Here is a 21,286-nt window from a genome sequence, read left to right as displayed (position 1 = left end):
CATGTGGTCGAATGATCAGCCTAGCTATACCAAATACTTGGGGGCGCGGAGCCAGCAACTCTTGTGTGGGGCCCTTAACTCCTAATCGTTATTACAATACAATCTGATTAGGGTTTAATTAATCACAGCGGGAAACGGGTTTAAAATTTCTTTACAATGAGCCCAAAATATCTCTTCTGATATTTAAATACTAAAAATAGTATCTAAATTCAAATCATAAAACACGCCCACACATAATCAAAACCAATCACATACAAACAACTCATATTCTCGGGACATGCCCCGGTATATAGATACATATACATACATACTGGGAACAACATATAAAAACCTCAACTCAACAGTGACTCCCTCCAGAAGTACCCTCTCCGGTCTCCGGATGTCCTGGAGTACCTGCCATTGTCCACACACAAAGACAACAACAGCCCCCCTTGGGGGTGAGCAAAGCTCCGTATGGAACAACCACCATATATACCACAAGTATCTAAACAATGATATATGGTATGCAATGCATGTATGTCGTGGAGGTATAGGGTCAAATGCCCATCCACTGAGCACATGTCAGAATCAATCGAATCGCTATCAAATCAAATCAATGCTCGAGCTGGCACACCAGCCGATATGGGAATACACATATGATAGCGTCGACGAAGCGCCATCAATCCCACATCTCATATCCAATCATATGGGGCCACAATTGTCTATGCTTTACGGGTCATATAATACCGGCATAGCGATTGTGTTCACAAACCCCGGAGTCCAATCAAATCATATCAGGGTATCCAAGGATCATAGCTCAACGTGCATGTCATGTATCGATGTATGCATAAAATGATGTGTGTTAACAAAACATTTATTTTATACATCGACACTCCAATTTCAATGTCATGTATGCCACATCAAATCATCAAATAGGCACATAGACACGTATTCCAATCCAATCAATCCAATCAAACCGACATATATCATATAATACAGATACCTGTCGTATGTTACCCGGTCGCAACATACCTCAATTCTTCGTTTCCAGTTGATGTAGCTTTAGATTGCAGTATAATAATCTATCTACATCAATAACATATTCATTCAAATCAATAACATACTCCAAAATCATTAATATGAGTTTCAAATATCATTTGAAACTTCACAAATTCATATCAAATCAAAATCATATCATAATTTAATTCCGACTTCGAATACTAGTTTCTTGTCGGTTATTCTACTACATATCAGAAATTCAACTTCAAATACATGCTATTCCAGCACTATGATATTTAAAGCTGCTGGAACTCGAAGAAAATTACCTCAGTCAGAAGCCTTCGACGCGACGATTACAAATATATAATTTGTTTCGCGTTTAGACAGCGTTTCAAAGTCAAATCGGACGGAAGAATTTTGAAATCTCGAACTTTCCTCTCGAAATTGTTGAAATTATCTGACGGAGGAAAGAAGGAGAAGAATTTATTCTTATCCCACCGCCTCTCGCGCTCGGGCGGTAGAATTCTCGCGCCCGAGCGCGAGACATTCTGTCCCCGAGTTTCGAATACACCGCGCTCGGGCGGTCAAACATTACCGCTCGGGCGCGGTATGTTCTGTCCGCGAACATTCACCTTTTCTTCCTTGGCGCTCGGGCGGTAATTTCCTACCGCTCGGGCGCCACATGTTCTGTACAAAATATTGGTTTTGTACTATTTTGGCGTCCGGCTTCTCAAATCAAATTCTTACAACATCAATTCATATACAATATTCATTTCTCAATTCCATTGTCATAAGATACATCAAATACCTAATCATATGACAATTTCATTAATTATCGATAATCACGTAGGATTTACGATAATACGATGCACGGTCCTTACATTTCTCCCCCTCTTAAAAGATTTCGTCCCCGAAATCTCAAACATCATTATATACATAACATTGGTAAACATATATATGTCACCAGTTATAGTACATATCAAAACTAAAATCAGAATAAGGATCAGAATACATCGAATACAATGGAATAGATGTCGTAGAATCAAACAAATGCGGATACGAATCTCGCATCTTGCTCTCCAATTCCCACGTTGATTCTTCAACACCGTGTCGTGTCCATTGCACTCGTACCAAAGGAATCGATTTGTTTCTCAATATCTTCTCCTTTCGATCCATAATACGAACAGGTTGCTCAACATAGGAAAGAGAAGGATCAAGTTCAACCTCATCAGGTGCAAGTACATGTGATGGATCAGGTTCATATTTCCTCAACATAGAAACATGAAACACATCGTGAATAGCAGATAGAGCTGGTGGCAATGCCAATCGATACGCAAGATCACCAACTCGATCCAGAATCTCGTATGGACCAACATAACGAGGAGATAACTTCCCTCGCATGCAGAATCGAACAGTGCCTCTAAAGGGAGATATTTTCAAAAACACTCTGTCACCTTTCTGGAATTCCAAGGGTCGTCTTCGTTTATTCGCATAACTCGTTTGACGATCCTGAGCAGCTTTCATCCGCTGCCGAATCAACTGAACCTTATCGTTCATTTCCTGTATCATTTCAGGTCCAGTCAACTGTCTCTCACCAATCTCATCCCAGAATAACGGTGATCTACATCGTCTCCCATATAAAGCTTCAAACGGTGCCATACCGATACTCGTCTGAAAGCTATTATTATATGAAAATTCAACCAATGGAAAGGCATCTTGCCATCCCATTCTGAAATCCATCACAATCGCACGTAACATATCCTCTAAAGTCTGAATCGTACGCTCAGTCTGACCATCAGTTTGAGGATGATAAGCAGTACTCATAGCCAAACGCGTACCCATCGCTTCCTGAAAACTACCCCAGAATTTAGAAGCAAACCTGGGATCACGATCAGATACAATTGAGACTGGCACCCCGTGCAGTCTCTGTAGTAGCCCGAATTCCAAATTGGGTAATTAACGGAGTAATGGTGATTAAGAAGGTTTAATGTGTAATTTTGACCGAGTCATGATCGGACGGACCGAAGATGGTTCGGAAGCACCGAAGAGTTCGGAAGGTCCGAAGTGAGTTCGGTGGATCCGAACATGAGGTGTCAAGAGTCGATGGACACGTGGGAGTTCGGACGATCCGAAGTGTAGGTTCGGAGGATCCGAACATGAGGTGTCAAGAGCTGATGGACACGTAAGAGTTCGGACGTTCCGAAGAGGGTTCGGACGATCCGAACATGGCCTATAAATAGTGCTCGGATTTCTCATTTTTGACTTGCCAATTTCTTGAGTTTTCTCTCATTTTGGAAAGTTTGGAAGTTTTCTAGGGTTAGTTGTTGGTCGAGCGATAGCCAAGAGCTGCCAGGAGTAGTAGCGTAGCGGCGCCTGAGTTACGAGGCAATCGACATCAAAGGGCTGTCGACGGACGAAGGTAAACCCTAAACCTTTGGTAGTACTAGGGAGTACTGGTTTTGCTAGTTGAGCATGGTAGTATTGATTGAGTATGCTTTTGATGCGTAGGCTTGTGCTAGACCTGATTAGCGGTGTTGCGTAAGGCTAGGCTTGCTGTGATAGAGGTACGAAAGTACTATCCGAGATATCCTGGTTGAGTATACATTCTTATATGTGTTGCATGATTACGTGGTGCATTGATATATGTCATATGATGCATGCTATTATGTCACGTTTATTACTGCACGTTGCATTTCATGTTGAGCCGTATCTTCTTCGAGATAGCCTTTACTGTTGAGCTGTATCTCTTTCGAGATAAGCTATATCTTGGGGCCGCTCAGCCCTGTCTTGTGGACGCATGGACACCGAGAGTACACAGTGGCCGACGGGTCGGGAGGGCTTCGGTGGTCCGGGACATTTTAGGTCCACGTCTGTCTTGTAGTGGATGCAGTGACCCAGAGGTGTACCGCGCGGCACTATCCACTTGGCGCCTCTAGACTGAGCATTGTTGAGATCCTTTTGTGATTCCTGTTTCTTGACTACCCCGGTATCATGATCATAGCATGTGCATTTTCATATAGGTCTGTATACTCATACTTTTGTACTGGGCGTTCTTATCGCTCACGTCCTCGGTTTTGTTTATTCTTGGACACCCCATTCCCACGGGGCAGGCCTCAGGTTGGACAGCTCAGGAGGAGCAGGAGGAGGACGTTGAGTAGCTGGTTGGTTTAGTTTATCGGTATTGTTTTGATTCGATATGGTTGTATTGGATATTTTATTTTGAGTTATTCTAGACTTCGATTGAGTTGTATAACCATTATTTTGTTGACTATTTCCGCTGTTATCTCTGATTATTGTTAATTAGGTTAATTGCATGCTTAGTTCTTGCCTAGTAGGTGATTCTGGAACGGGTCACTACAGTCTCACAACATTCTCAATGTATAAACGGGCCATTCTTTTATAAGGATAAGTCCGCTCATACGGAATAAAATGTGCAGATTTCGAAAGCCGATCAATAATAACCCAAATAGCATCACAGCCCTTGGGCGAACGAGGTAAATGAGTTACAAAATCCATAGCGATATGCTCCCAATTCCATTTCGGGATTTCAAGACTATGTAGCAGTCCTCCAGGTTTCATTCTCTCGGCTTTCACTTGCTGGCAGACAAGACATTTAGAAATAAATTCAGCAATGTCCTTCTTCATACGTTTCCACCAAAATTGAGGTCTCAATGTCAAATACATCTTCCGACCTCCAGGGTGAATACTATATTTGCTACAATGTGCTTCTCGAAGAAGGGTAGATCTCAAATCAGAGTCATCAGGAACTACCAGCCGATCATTAAGTCGTAAAGAACCATCAGAAGAAATCTGAAATCCAGACTGATGTCCAGCAGATATAAGTTCTTTCGACTTTTGAATCTGAGCATCGCTTCGTTGGGCCTTTCGTATCTTCGATATCAAACTCGGCTCAATTTGCAATGCTGAGACAGTGACAGAATTCCAATTCGAGTGAAAAGTCCAACCAGAAGTACATATATCTTCATGTACCTTGGCGACACTGACAGAAGCTAGAACAGAATCATAAACTTTACGGCTCAGGGCATCCGCAGTAACATTCACCGATCCAGGGTGATATTGAATCTCACAATCAAAATCTTTCAGGAGATCCATCCACCTGCGTTGCCTCATATTCAAATCAGATTGAGAAAAGAGATATTTCAGACTTTTATGGTCCGAATAGATAACAAACTTTTCTCCGTACAAATAATGGCGCCAAATCTTCAAAGCAAACACAATGGCGGCCAATTCGAGATCATGAACAGGATAACGAGTTTAATGAGATTTCAATTGACGAGATGCATAAGCAACCACTTTGCCATGTTGCATCAGAACACAGCCCAACCCTTTACCAGACGCATCTGTACAAACCACAAATCCTCCGGTACCTGAGGGAATAGTAAGCACAGGTGCTGTGGTTAATCTCGTCTTCAATTCAAGAAAACTAGCTTCACATTCATCTGACCAAATGAATCGCTGATTCTTCTGTGTCAGTTGAGTGATAGGTTTAGCTATCTTCGAAAATCCTTCGATAAAACGACGATAATAACCAGCTAAACCCATGAAGCTTCGGAGCTCAGGAACATTCGTAGGTCTTGGCCAATTCAATACAGCTTCGACCTTCGTAGGATCAACAGATATGCCATGTCTCGAAATGACGTGGCCCAGAAATACCACTTTGTCCATCCAGAATTCGCATTTGGACAATTTAGCATACAAATGACTAGTACGAAGAGTTTGAAGTACCAGTCTCAAATGTTCAGCATGCTCCTCTTTCGATTTCGAGTACACAAGAATATCATCAATAAAAACAATAACGAATCGGTCTAGATAATCTCGGAAGACCCGATTCATTAAATCCATAAAAATAGCAGGAGCATTCGTAAGACCAAAAGGCATAACCAGAAATTCATAGTGGCCATACCTCGTACGAAAAGCAGTTTTGGGCACATCTTCGTCTCGAACTCGTACTTGATGATACCCAGAACGAAGATCAATCTTCGAGTAAACAGAAGTACCCTGAAGCTGATCAAATAAATCATCAATACGCGGAAGTGGGTACTTGTTCTTCACAGTAACCCGATTCAGCTGTCTATAGTCGATACACATTCGCATCGTACCATCTTTCTTTCGAACAAATAAAACTGGAGCTCCCCAAGGTGATACACTCGGTCGAATATATCCCTTATCGAGAAGATCCTGTAATTGTTCTTTCAATTCTTTCAGTTCCAGTGGTGCCATGCGATAGGGAGCTTTAGATATAGGCGCAGTCCCCGGCACAAGATCAATACTAAACTCAACTTCTCGATGAGGAGGAAAATCAGGAATCTCATCGGGAAATACATCCGGAAACTCTTTCGCAACAGGAATCTCAGATAAAGAAGACTCCTTCTTCGAAATATCAATAGCGTAGATAAGATAACCTTCATCTCCGCTATTCAAAAGTCGAGACATTTCCAAGGAAGATACCAATGGAATTTTGGCTTGGGAACCCTTGCCATAAAAATTCCACTTGGGTCCATCAATAGGTCGAAATCGAACCACTCCGTGACAACAATCAACGGTAGCTCGATTTGTCATCAAGATATCCATGCCAACAATACAATCGAAGTCGTGCATTGGGAGGACAATCAAATTCAGAAATATCACATTATCCTCATATATCAATACACAATTATGCACAATTTTCTCAGACAAAATAATCTTCCCTGCTGGCGTGGCTATCGACAAAGTATCATACAACGGGGTACATTCAATATCGTGAGATGCAACAAATGCATGAGATATGAATGAATGAGATGCTCCTGTATCAAATAAAACACGTGCAGGATAATCGCAAAGCGTGCAAATACCTGCAATCACACCTCCAGGAGCTTCTCTCGCCTGATCTTCAGTCATGGCATACACTCTCACTTGAGGAGGAACTTGGGCACTCTGACCACCCGGTCCTCGATATCGTGGGACACTCGACTGCTGAAAAGATGGAACAGGAACAGCAGGTCTCATCGTACTAGGGCCACCTCTATATCCTGGCTGGGGTTGAGCAGAAGTCGTACCCCTGTTCGGACATACTCGAGAGAAATGGCCTTCCTGCCCACATTGATAACAAGTACCAGACATACCTCGACACTGCTCGATAGTATGTTTGCCTCCACAATGACTACAATAGGGAGCAATCACAGGACTCCCTCTCTGTGATCCACTAGAACTCGAAGAAGACGAAGAAACAGAACCAGTCTTCTTGAACTTCTTACCTCTCGGCCTCAAAGTAGGCTGCTGAGCTGACACCGGAGGTGGAGGAGTATACTGTGGACCTCCTCTCCTAAGTCCAGCTTCGGCTGCCTTGGCTCGTTCAACTGCCTCTGCGTAGCTGGTAGGCAATCCAGAAACAACATATGTATATAAAACAGGATGTAAACCATTTACAAACCTGTTATATTTTGCCCTCGCATTTCCAGCTACGTGAGGTGCATACTTCAACAGAGTAGAAAATTTTGAAGCATACTCCGCAACAGACATCGTTCCCTGCTGCAGATTATTAAATTCATTCTCCTGAGCAGTATAATAAGAAGGAGGAGAATACTGCTCCACAAATTGGGCCTTGAAGACATCCCAGGTGACTTCAGTCCCGGCCTCTTTCAATCCAATCTCAGCGGCTTCCCACCAAGATTTAGCTCGGTCTTTCAGCTGATACAAAGCAAGTTTCAGTCTCCGAGCCTTGGAATACTCAACAATATTAAACAAGTGCTCGATATCCTTCAGCCAGGCCTCAGCTCTTTCAGCACTCTCAGTGCCAAAGAACTTCGGTGGTTTCAAATCCTGGAATCGAGCCATCACCACATCCATGGACAATCCTTCAAATTGTCCAACCATTCTCTCAGTATTACTACTCGCAACTTCATCTGTGTGATCCATCTACAAATCATTGATGAATATCACAGATTAATATCAATCTCATAATCTCATCATTTCATATCATCAATCTCATCATATACTTACTCAAATCAAATCAAGTAAGAGCAAGTAATACAAATAAATCAACCACATACGCACAATTCATTTGTGCCTATTCAAGTGTACACAAGACTCAATAGAGCATTCCCAGCTATGCTCTGATACCACTTTGTGTGGGGCCCTTAACTCCTAATCGTTATTACAATACAATCTGATTAGGGTTTAATTAATCACAGCGGAAAACGGGTTTAAAATTTCTTTACAATGAGCCCAAAATATCTCTTCTGATATTTAAATACTAAAAATAGTATCTAAATTCAAATCATAAAACACGCCCACACATAATCAAAACCAATCACATACAAACAACTCATATTCTCGGGACATGCCCCGGTATATAGATACATATACATACATACTGGGAACAACATATAAAAACCTCAACTCAACAGTGACTCCCTCCAGAAGTACCCTCTCCGGTCTCCGGATGTCCTGGAGTACCTGCCATTGTCCACACACAAAGACAACAACATCCCCCCTTGGGGGTGAGCAAAGCTCCGTATGGAACAACCACCATATATACCACAAGTATCTAAACAATGATATATGGTATGCAATGCATGTATGTCGTGGAGGTATAGGGTCAAATGCCCATCCACTGAGCACATGTCAGAATCAATCGAATCGCTATCAAATCAAATCAATGCTCGAGCTGGCACACCGGCCGATATGGGAATACACATATGATAGCGTCGACGAAGCGCCATCAATCCCACATCTCATATCCAATCATATGGGGCCACAATTGTCTATGCTTTACGGGTCATATAATACCGGCATAGCGATTGTGTTCACAAACCCCGGAGTCCAATCAAATCATATCAGGGTATCCAAGGATCATAGCTCAACGTGCATGTCATGTATCGATGTATGCATAAAATGATGTGTGTTAACAAAACATTTATTTTATACATCGACACTCCAATTTCAATGTCATGTATGCCACATCAAATCATCAAATAGGCACATAGACACGTATTCCAGTCCAATCAATCCAATCAAACCGACATATATCATATAATACAGATACCTGTCGTATGTTACCCGGTCGCAACATACCTCAATTCTTCGTTTCCAGTTGATGTAGCTTTAGATTGCAGTATAATAATCTATCTACATCAATAACATATTCATTCAAATCAATAACATACTCCAAAATCATTAATATGAGTTTCAAATATCATTTGAAACTTCACAAATTCATATCAAATCAAAATCATATCATAATTTAATTCCGACTTCGAATACTAGTTTCTTGTCGGTTATTCTACTACATATCAGAAATTCAACTTCAAATACATGCTATTCCAGCACTATGATATTTAAAGCTGCTGGAACTCGAAGAAAATTACCTCAGTCAGAAGCCTTCGACGCGACGATTACAAATATATAATTTGTTTCGCGTTTAGACAGCGTTTCAAAGTCAAATCGGACGGAAGAATTTTGAAATCTCGAACTTTCCTCTCGAAATTGTTGAAATTATCTGACGGAGGAAAGAAGGAGAAGAATTTATTCTTATCCCACCGCCTCTCGCGCTCGGGCGGTAGAATTCTCGCGCCCGAGCGCGAGACATTCTGTCCCCGAGTTTCGAATACACCGCGCTCGGGCGGTCAAACATTACCGCTCGGGCGCGGTATGTTCTGTCCGCGAACATTCACCTTTTCTTCCTTGGCGCTCGGGCGGTAATTTCCTACCGCTCGGGCGCCACATGTTCTGTACAAAATATTGGTTTTGTACTATTTTGGCGTCCGGCTTCTCAAATCAAATTCTTACAACATCAATTCATATACAATATTCATTTCTCAATTCCATTGTCATAAGATACATCAAATACCTAATCATATGACAATTTCATTAATTATCGATAATCACGTAGGATTTACGATAATACGATGCACGATGACAATTTCATTAATTATCGATAATCACGTAGGATTTACGATGATACGATGCACGGTCCTTACATCTTGTCACTGGCCATGGCCAAATATGGAAATACAATCATCGACTCCCTCTATGGCCTTCTCCCGTGACTCCCTTTGGGGTCTTTTTCCTCACGATATTCCCATTTTATCATTTATATCATAGTCAATTCACATCCCTTTAAATATTTTTTTTTCATTTTATTATAAAATATCGTGTCCTTCAAAAATAGCATTTTTCGGGAAAAATCGTACAACATTTTCATATATCATAAAAATATCATATTTTCAACATAAACATTTTAAAATAACATTTAACACTAGCCACCGAGGCACACGCATTGCGTGTGTCATGAATATATGAGACTAATATAATAAACCATCATGATTTTACGACACCGTGACAGAAAAAAAAATTTACTTGATCCATGAGAAGCAAGGGATTTCAAAACTTAAATAAATATGCCAAACTTAATTTGTTACCTCGCATGATATAAGTGTTAATCTTCAAAAATAATATTTTTTTGAGCAATAATAATATTATATCATGTGAAATTATGATAGAATTCAATGTAAAATAAGTAAACAAATAGTCAGAAGATTGTTTTAAAAACATGAGAATATCATCGCACTAAAATTTATTGAATATCAAAACCTAAAATTTATCTTCTACATTCATCTAATAAATTGAGAAATAAAAAATCAAGTTGTAGATATTCTTAAGCATTTTATGCATAAGCTAAACCCTCTGGTCAAGCGTAATAAAAAAAGATTAATTTTATCGAATCATACCAGAGTACAACATAAACATACAAATTATTTAGAACAATATATTAAAGCGTGCTATAAAAAATCGATATGACAGAACAAAATGTAAACTACTGCAAGGATTTCTCTAAATACATGGCAAATAAAGAAGAGTTTGGCAAACACCTTTTGTTTTCCAAAAAAAAAAAACCGAAATATTGTAAGTAGTTGACTTGATAAAGAGGAAGAATACAAATTGTAGCAATAGTGACAGAATGTAAAGTTACGACAAATAATTATTATAAAATTAACTTTGTTACAATTAAATCATGGTCGGAGTACACATAATATGTTTTGCTTAAGTTTAAATAGAAATAATCAAATTAAGTAAATAGAACAATGAATATAATAAATTTGTAAATCCATGCTAAGGTAGAGTTTAATGATGTAAAACAAAGAATGTTAAAAGCCTGCGTCTTTGGATATTGATGGACATTGTTTGTCGGATGAATGCCTCCATAATACGCGTTTTTTTATTTATGAATATTAATATTTAAATACATATGCAACAATATTCAAATATGTCAGATCAGTAAATATGGTCATCTGGAATATAAAACTTCAGATTTTGACATCAGGACTCTTCTAGATCTTAAATCATTTGAGTTTAATATTTATCAACCAAAATGTAAATTTGTCTGTAATGATTATAATAAAACAATGACTTAGAAGCCTGATATAATGAATTATTGAATCTGTTGAGAATATTTGAGAGATTAGATAATAACATCTTGAAGCTCGTAATAAATATATTATCTCACCTGCAAAGATCAAAACGAACAGACGAATATGATATGGCCATTAATATAATGCAACATAAAAAATGATAGGTTGTAAACTAATTCAATGTTAAAAACAAACCAGATGAAGATGTGTGCGAGTAGATCTGATCCATTGAATTGAGTATGTCATTTATACAAACACTTTGTTTGCAATCAGTATCCTTTAGCTGTTGAGAAAAAAAACACAAAGACAATTCATGATCAGCAAACAAATTCAACTTAAGCCGACAATCAAATAAGCATAAATAATATGTTTATCGATTAGGCACTACCCAAGTACTGTTTAAATTTGATTCAATAAATATAGAAAGTATAGACGCAATGCAAAAATTGGTTATTCGGGTTGCGTGATAAGATAGAGAATGAGAAATATATAATAATGGGCAGAGATAAATACATGTACATAATAGATGGTGCCCCATCTATACTGAATGTGGTTGAACATAGATAATGGAATTTATTAGCATCCCCCAAATTCTAACGTTGAAACATGTAACATGTATTCAATGATTACTGTAATTACTCGTACGTATTCATTTTTAAAAAAAAAAGTTGAATAAAGAGAGATGACGTACTGACAATTAATTATTCTCTATTAGGAAGCAATACGTCTTTGAAAACAACGTTTCTTGTGAATACTCCAGATTGACGCTCTAAATTCCCATCTTTTACCAGAATTTTTGTAGAATTTTGTGAGACTCCTCTTGAAAGTGCTACATATAGCTGACCATGGCTGAACACATGGTTACGCAAAAATATGCCAATATTTGGGATTGTTTGACCTTGTGCTTTGTTTATTGTCAGAGCAAAACTAAGCCTTATGGGAAACTGTCGACGTGTCAACTCAAATGGTAATCCAGAATTGTCTTCACTTTTCAAGGGCATTCTATGTAGAAAGAATCTGGTACCCTTTTGAGGACCTGTTATGATCTCAGCATCTATAAAATTTCTACCAAGACTGCGGCATATTAATCTTGTTCCATTGCATAGACCAAGTTCGGGCGCAACATTTCTCAAGAGCATGATAGGACTTCCTACTTTCAATATGATTCTATGTGGTGGCAAACCACTTGGACAAAGAGAATTCAAAAATTCTTCTTGAAAGAGGTTGTGATTGTCATCTTCTACACTATCCCAAGATGTATACTCTTTTTCCTCTCCAGGAAACTTGTTAATGAGCAACATCAACATTTTTTGGTGTGATGATGGCTCTATCAACCATATAGTTTTCATCGTTAACATGATTTATCATATTAGGAAAAACAAAATCAATCAACATCTGAATTGATTGTTCTCCTTCCCATGGTATGATAATTGAATCTGGTAATTTTATGAAATCACCATTCACAGTATGTTGCAATCCATCACCTATGCGCAAGAGAAATTGCGAGAAGTCAAGATCTTGAGCAGATCTCATATTTTGCTGAAGGTGTATTACCTTTACGCAATGCCAGAATGTTGACCTTGAAATACTTGCAGCAACTTGTTTAGCCTTTGACCCTCTTTTAACAACCGGTAAAACTTGTCGAAAATCGCCACCAAAAATCATTGTCTTCCCTCCAAACGCTATTTGATTTTCCATAATATCTTGGAAACTCTTACTGACGGATTCAAAAGCATAGCGATTTGCCATTGGAGCCTCGTCCCATACTATAGCTGATGCACGCCTTATTAGATCTGCAAGTTCTGATTGTTTTTTTATTTGGCACAGTGTTGATGCTGTTGGTCTAAGTGGAATTAGAAAACGTGAATGTGCTGTTCTTCCACCTTGCAACAATGTTGCAGCTATTCCAGATGTTGCTACCGCAATTATAATTTTACCCATTTTTCTCAAATGTGCCAACATTGAGCGGTATAAAAAAGTCTTACCAGTACCTCCTGGACCATCAATGAAGAAAAGTTTTGATTGGTTATGCATAATACTTTGTATGATGGTGTCAAACGCAATCCTCTGTTGAGCATTCAAACGTTCAATAGATCTCAAATCATCATCAGAAATCTGATAAGAAAGCTCATCCTCAATTATTCTTGGTAGTGTTGTGTCTTCTAAAAACTCAGCACTTATTGATGGCAAATCAAAATCATCTAGTTTCTTTTTGTATTGATGCAACAACCTTCGTATCTCAAGCAATAACTTATTGATGATTAAGTGATTTGATGAAATTTCTCGAGCATAATCCTCACACATGCAAGGATGGAACTCATCCCAGAGTTGTCGAACTGTTGTTGGTTGACAGAACACCAGTATGGATACAAATAGCCTTCTAAATGAAGATGACATTTTAACAGAACGTGCTTCTTCCAGACATTGTTTTACATAATCATCCTGTTGAAGAAGTCCCCTCATTTGAGCAGAATCCTTAAAGGTTGAATATGTTACCCCATTCACAGTCATCAGATCTTGAAAAGATGTTGGGCCCCTGACATGGTTTAAAAGGATACGGAGATAAAACCTCTCACCTTCAGATGGCGACACAACATATATTCTCCCAACCACTTTATTGTTGATTCTTCGACGAATCCATTTTTTTCCAGATTTTATCCATGTGTAATATTGTAATGCCCGAGAATTTAATTACCGTAATCTGAAATGATTGGGATATGATTACTGTAATCGGAGATTAATCCGGAATGATTTATTGAATTAATCAAGATGATTATAGATGGAACGGATCGGACTAGAACACATGAGAAAGGTGTAAATGTGTGTGCCAAGAAAGAGCCCCGTGCACATGCGCTGTATGGATTGACGCACATGCGCGGAGCTGGCCGATGCTTGCGCGCACATGCGCGGCAAGGCCAGAACCAGTGGCGCATATGCGCGAGTAGAGTGGCGCATATGCGCGGGAGGGCCAGAAGGGGTGGCGCATATGCGCGGAATTAATGGCGCATATGCGCGAGTAGCATTTTCGCCGAGACAGCAGGTCTCGCGCATATGCGCGAGTAGTGGCCGCGCATATGCGCGAGACGTGGAATGAAAAGGGTGTGCCACTTGCTTTCTTGCATGGTATGGGTATATATATATATATACACACATGCAAATCTCATATTCAGAAGAAACGAAACGGGAGAAATCGAGAGAAAGGGGAAAGCTTTGGTCCTTTCTTTAGAAATTGATTTATGAGTAAATCGTTTATCTGAATTGGAATCCGACTTCAGTTCTGAACTCCTCTCGCTACGAGCTACACAAGGACGTAAGTTTTATTACGTTTAGACAAGATTTGAATTTCTGATGTTGTTAGAATTGAATATGATTCAGATATGGTGTTTCTGCTACTGTAGACATCGTATAATTGAAGTCAGATTGAAGAACAGATTGTTTATGTATTTGTTATGATTTTCAGAGTTGATTTGATTGAGATTTTATATCAGATTCGTATTGTTATTGAGATTATCATTTGTATCAGTATTGATTTCGAAGTCTGGTATTATAGTTGTGATGTTTAGACTGACGGGGTTATCGAGACAGTATTGGTATGCCGTCGAAACATCAGTTGGTACAGATTGATCAAATCCAGTATTGGTTTCTGTTATCTTGTGATATGGTTGATATGAATCAGATTGTAGATTATTCAGATATTGACCAGACAGATTGTGAATTGGATTACACATTGATACAGTGTATTGGTTATTGTCATTTCAGATCAGATATGGACAGATCAGATATGGACAAATTCGACTTCGAGACGTCTTCTTCATCAGATCAGGAAGACAAAGGTATAATTCATGTGATATTCGGGAAGCATAACTCAAATTAGATTAATTTGAGTTTCTCAATAAAATCACATACTAGATTATTATTTATATTGTTACCTGATTATGCTTTGATTTTAGAATTGTATTCAAGCAGGTAAGATAATTGTGATATTCAGTTATGAATATGATTATGCTTGTTTACAGATTGTTATTCATTGCATTTAAGATAGGACAGTCTTGACAGTCATTGTCAGACTTCTAGACGTTCGGTGTATCTCAACTTAGGAGTAGTCATTACTCCTATTGCCAGCCGTCGATACAGCTCGGACCGAAGTCTAGGAATAAGACGTACAGTCGCCCCGAGTGGTTGGGTAGGTGACAGCCAGTGACGTCTTATTCACCCCGGGATCCCTAGAGTTATAGTTGAGTCGAGTCTAGACATGATTTGATTAGGACTGCATGCACATATGGATGTGGCTCCTAGATCATGGGACCCATCGTTATTGCTTCCAGTTGTGCTAGCATGTTTTTATGATTTAGGTTGGTTATATGCATGTTTAGCTGATTTGACGTGCATGCTTGTTGTGATTAGATTTCATAGCTTATGAAATCTAATGTTTTGATTTTATTCATGACAGCATGTTTCATGAACTAGTTTATGTATATACATGTTTACCATGTTTTATACTGGGATTTATTCTCACCGGAGTTATCCGGCTGTTGTCTTGTTTTGTATGTGTGCATGGCAACAGGTGGGGCTGGATCAGGGTCAAGATGATGATGAGAGAAGACGAGTGTAGCGTGGTGATTCCGGACTTACAGTAGACTTGGTTTTATTACTGGACTTTAGTAGTTGAACCTTAGATTAGCTTGTTGTACTTTAATACTGAAATGTATTTATACAGACATGTATAGTATTTAGTTTCCATTACCTTCCGCAGTCATATCTTAAAACGAAAAAAAATTTTAGACCCTGTTTTATCTTAATTGATAATTAAATCCCAAAGATGATTAGCGTCCGGGTCCCCACAACAGGTGGTATCAGAGCCTAGATCCTTTAGAGATAGATCTTAGATTGAGATAGTCAAAACTGATAGATCTTTTAGACTGACTTAGATTAAGATAGAGGAGAATGAGCGGGGTAGATGAATTTCTTTCCTTGCATGTCTGTGCTAGCATGAGAGTGATTTTAATGTTGACTGACATTGTGTGCTAGCATGGGACTATGTGTTACTGCTTAAAGATACATGTTTACCTGATTATATGATTTGAATTGGTATTATGTATTCTTAAATATGAATCAGATCAGATTCATGATCAGCAGTAAGATGATCATGATCAGAAAAGATTGGCACAGCATTGTATTGTTGGATTACTAATGTTTGTGGTAATCAGATGTACCTCCCCGAAGGATTTTGGAAACAGGCAGTACATCGTATGAGCAGCCATATATACCAGAACCGCAGATAGATGTGTCAGCGACTCCGATGGAAACCAAGTTGGCAGAATTTCAGTTATTTCAGCCGCCGATTCTGAGTGGTACAGAGACGCCTGAAACGTGTCAGCACTGGGTTGAGGACATAGAGATATTGTTTGATCTACTGGATTGTACAGATGACCAAAGAGTTAAATTGGTATTTCACCAATTACAAGAGGCTGCCAGAAGTTGGTGGATTACAATCAAAAGAGTATTAGCACTACGTGGTACTGTGATCACGTGGGAAGTCTTCAAGACTGAATTCTATCAAAGATTTTTCTCCGCCTCGTACCGAGAAGACAAGAAAGCAGAATTTGAGAATTTAAGTCAAGGTCAATTGAATATTGATGATTATGCTGCTAAATTTTCTACTCTGTTGCGTTTTGCTCCTCATATGGCTAGGGATGATGAAGCTGTAGTGAATCAATTCATTAGAGGATTGAATTCGGAGATAGTTGCATTCATGAATCTACAGCGACCCTATCACTTTGCTGATGTCTTGAGTAAAGCAAAGAGAGCAGAAGAAAGTTTGATTCGACAATTAACGAGGTTGTGTGTGAAGCAACCCCAGACACCACAATCCCCTTCGAGATTTGAACGTGGCAACACGAGTGGAAAGCAAGATTTGCTGAAAGCTCGGACGAACCAGTTCAAGAAGTTAGGCAGTGGTTCCTCCAGTTCCAGTGGTTCCAGTCCGAGTTATACTGGAGTTTATTGCGCTAGGTGTGGAGGGAGACATCCCACCGAACAATGCCAGGGAGTGACTGGTAGATGCAATATCTGCGGACAGCATGGGCATTTTGCTAGAGTGTGTCCTCAGAAGGGTTCCCAAAGATTCTGGGGAGCAGGACCATCGGGTGGCAATGCGTGAAAAACAGACCCAGAAGTTACAACAGGTATCATTTTTTATGATTATATTGCATACGTATTGATATATACTAATGCATTCGTTATGAGTATCTGTGAATGAGTAGTATGGAGATATGCTGTATCTGTTGGGTCTGTGTATACTGTAGTATTGATTCCTTGGCTGTTGAGGAATATGTTGATATCAGAAATTTCTGTGACATATTATATACGCAGTTAGATGAGGATGGGACTGGATTAGATTATGATGTACTTGTAATTGTCTGATTTGGACTGCATTATTGACATGTATATGCTAAACAAGTACAGAAATATCGTAGAACGTGTTCCAGAAATGATAAGATTTAGAACCGATCTAGTTGATAAATGAGGATTTTCGATCCAGAAGTCCTCAGAAATTGTAGGGTTTAGGACTCGATTATTACAGAAAGGAACATATGGCATCCTTCTGTATTCAGTAGATCCACTGAAATCGAGCCTAAAATTTGATATTAATATCATAGTTAACTGGTGTTTTCTTAGATAGATGTCAGATGGGTTCTCTATCAGAAAGAATTGAAAGAATTGACAGATTAAAGTATGGGCTAAAGAATCCAGTTGATTGTGTATTTCTCTTGAAGACATTTTAGTTCTGTTTCTAGATTGACAGATTATGTGTTCAAGGGTATTTTGAAGAATTATGCTTGTTATATCTATGATTCCGGGATATATCCACAGCATCTGATTGTTATATTGAATATTTGAAGACTGGGTTAAATATTCCGAGAACTGTGATTATTGTATACAGCAATGGGTCAGATATGGATCCGAACGCAGTTATTGATACAGGTTTATATTCAGATTATGCGGTATAAGGAATGTCAGAATTAGCAGAATGTCAGATATGTCAGAACTTTCTTATCTGATGTGGACAGATTATCTTATTCTGATTATCTTCTTCTTGTGTCGATTTACATCTGCTGAGTATTGTTATGATTTTAAATCAGTATTTGAGATATCTTATATTGTTTGGGAGTATATTCTAATTGCAGATGAAATAAAGCCGTTGATCTGGGCAGTATGAAGATTGGTCAGCCAGCCAGAATCTATTATGTTATGAGTATCTTAAACTCACTAGATCAGCATAGGACATTTCTATTCTGAGTTTGAGTTGATGTTATTGTAAGTATTATTCAGTGTGTGATACTATGCAGTTCCAATTGTATCAGAGTTGTTTGTGGAAAATACAGTAGTCCCGAACGATGATCAGAATTTTCAGACCTGTATTTTGTGGATCAGATCAATATAACATCGATATGATTTTGCATTTTCTATGGGTTTGGTTATTGTGTGATATCAGAATGGTGCAAAAAATTGTTTCCAGTTTTTGATATAGATAGTCAGAGCTGAATACCAGGTAGGTATTTCTTATTTATTTTATGTTATTAACTGATTTTGTACAGCATAGTTCGAATCTGAAATCTCAGGTATGTCAGAAATGCACAGTAAGGGATTCAGGTTTCATTCAGACATTTCAGAATGTATGATACTCGAACAAATAGTGTTGGTATAGACAGATTTGATCAGTTATAACAGAATTTGTACCGAAAGGTTTGTAAAAATGGTACTGATATGTCTGGATCGTTAACAAAAGAAGCCAGAAAACTAGGAATCAGAAGATGATTACCGACTTAGTATATTCCTGAATAGAAATGGGAGTACATTTCTATTACTTTTGTGATGAAATTACCGCCATTTTCTTCAGACTGGGATATGGTATGATCGTGATTGATAGATTGTTCAATCTATATCTAGTAGTTTGTAAAGATGATGTACAAACAGAACTAGATGACAGAGATCCCTGTCAAAGAAATAGTCAGATTGACTAGAATGATGATTTCGAATAAAGTATATCAGACTATGATTACGATTAAGTGTGTACTTGTGGTAGATTATATCATAAGCTCTCTCTGGCAGATTGTTCACAAATTGACAGGTAGTCGGAGTGTCTTGTTCAGATATTGAAAGTTATTGGTAGAACTCTAGTTCTGAATGTTAGCATTAGTTATCAAGATAATTCAGAATGGATAGATGTAGGAAACCAATATCGGATGATGACGATTGGTATTTGAAACCAAAGATGGAATAGGTCCTTGATTGGAATAAAAAGATGGAATAGCAACTACAGGTGGTATTGCTTTGTTATGGGTTGCAATTGGCGTATACGGGTGTTGTATAGCCAGTAATATGGGATTGATTCGGCTAGTGAAATGAGTTGGATGTTAAAATCTGTTTTACAGTTCTTCTGATAGATATGGTTTGATGATGGGTGAGTTCGAGGACGAACTCAGATCTAAGAGGGGGAGAAATGTAGTGACCGAGAATTTAATTACCGTAATCTGAAATGATTGGGATATGATTACTGTAATCGGAGATTAATCCGGAATGATTTATTGAATTAATCAAGATGATTATAGATGGAACGGATCGGACTAGAACACATGAGAAAGGTGTAAATGTGTGTGCCAAGAAAGAGCCCCGCGCACATGCGCTGTATGGATTGGCGCACATGCGCGGAGCTGGCCGAGGCTTGCGCGCACATGCACGAGATAATGCGCGCACATGCGCGGCAAGGCCAGAACCAGTGGCGCATATGCGCGAGTAGAGTGGCGCATATGCGCGGGAGGGCCAGAAGGGGTGGCGCATATGCGCGGAATTAATGGCGCATATGCGCGAGTAGCATTTTCGCCGAGACAGTAGGTCTCGCGCATATGCGCGAGTAGTGGCCGCGCATATGCGCGAGACGTGGAATGAAAAGGGTGTGCCACTTGCTTTCTTGCATGGTATGGGTATATATATATATATACACACATGCAAATCTCATATTCAGAAGAAACGAAACGGGAGAAATCGAGAGAAAGGGGAAAGCTTTGGTCCTTTCTTTAGAAATTGATTTATGAGTAAATCGTTTATCTGAATTGGAATCCGACTTCAGTTCTGAACTCCTCTCGCTACGAGCTACACAAGGACGTAAGTTTTATTACGTTTAGACAAGATTTGAATTTCTGATGTTGTTAGAATTGAATATGATTCAGATATGGTGTTTCTGCTACTGTAGACATCGTATAATTGAAGTCAGATTGAAGAACAGATTGTTTATGTATTTGTTATGATCTTCAGAGTTGATTTGATTGAGATTTTATATCAGATTCGTATTGTTATTGAGATTATCATTTGTATCAGTATTGATTTCGAAGTCTGGTATTATAGTTGTGATGTTTAGACTGACGGGGTTATCGAGACAGTATTGGTATGCCGTCGAAACATCAGTTGGTACAGATTGATCAAATCCAGTATTGGTTTCTGTTATCTTGTGATATGGTTGATATGAATCAGATTGTAGATTATTCAGATATTGACCAGACATATTGTGAATTGGATTACACATTGATACAGTGTATTGGTTATTGTCATTTCAGATCAGATATGGACAGATCAGATATGGACAAATTCGACTTCGAGACGTCTTCTTCATCAGATCAGGAAGACAAAGGTATAATTCATGTGATATTCGGGAAGCATAACTCAAATTAGATTAATTTGAGTTTCCCAATAAAATCACATACTAGATTATTATTTATATTGTTACCTGATTATGCTTTGATTTTAGAATTGTATTCAAGCAGGTAAGATAATTGTGATATTCAGTTATGAATATGATTATGCTTGTTTACAGATTGTTATTCATTGCATTTAAGATAGGA

At 38.7% G+C, this 21,286-nt stretch overlaps 1 protein-coding gene and 1 long non-coding RNA gene across 2 annotated transcripts; both read right to left on the bottom strand.

The window, feature by feature from the left end:
* Window positions 1–11,245: 11,245 nt before the first annotated feature.
* Window positions 11,246–12,678, bottom strand: LOC140804630 (uncharacterized). Its single transcript, XR_012112185.1, has 3 exons — window positions 12,079–12,678; window positions 11,583–11,670; window positions 11,246–11,482 (listed from the first exon to the last, which is right to left on the bottom strand). It is a non-coding gene; the product is annotated as an uncharacterized lncRNA (long non-coding RNA).
* A 97-nt stretch (window positions 12,679–12,775) lies between these two features.
* Window positions 12,776–13,898, bottom strand: LOC140805463 (uncharacterized). Its single transcript, XM_073161732.1, has 2 exons — window positions 12,942–13,898; window positions 12,776–12,823 (listed from the first exon to the last, which is right to left on the bottom strand). Exons 1-2 carry the CDS (start codon window positions 13,896–13,898, stop codon window positions 12,776–12,778), a joined length of 1,005 nt encoding a protein of 334 aa, XP_073017833.1.
* Window positions 13,899–21,286: the final 7,388 nt, after the last annotated feature.

Source organism: Primulina eburnea, chromosome 11, assembly GCF_022965805.1.
Source record: "Primulina eburnea isolate SZY01 chromosome 11, ASM2296580v1, whole genome shotgun sequence".
NCBI lineage: Eukaryota > Viridiplantae > Streptophyta > Magnoliopsida > Lamiales > Gesneriaceae > Primulina > Primulina eburnea.
The sequence above is the reverse complement of the archived record's forward strand: the minus strand, read 5'-3'. Positions and strand labels throughout refer to the sequence as shown.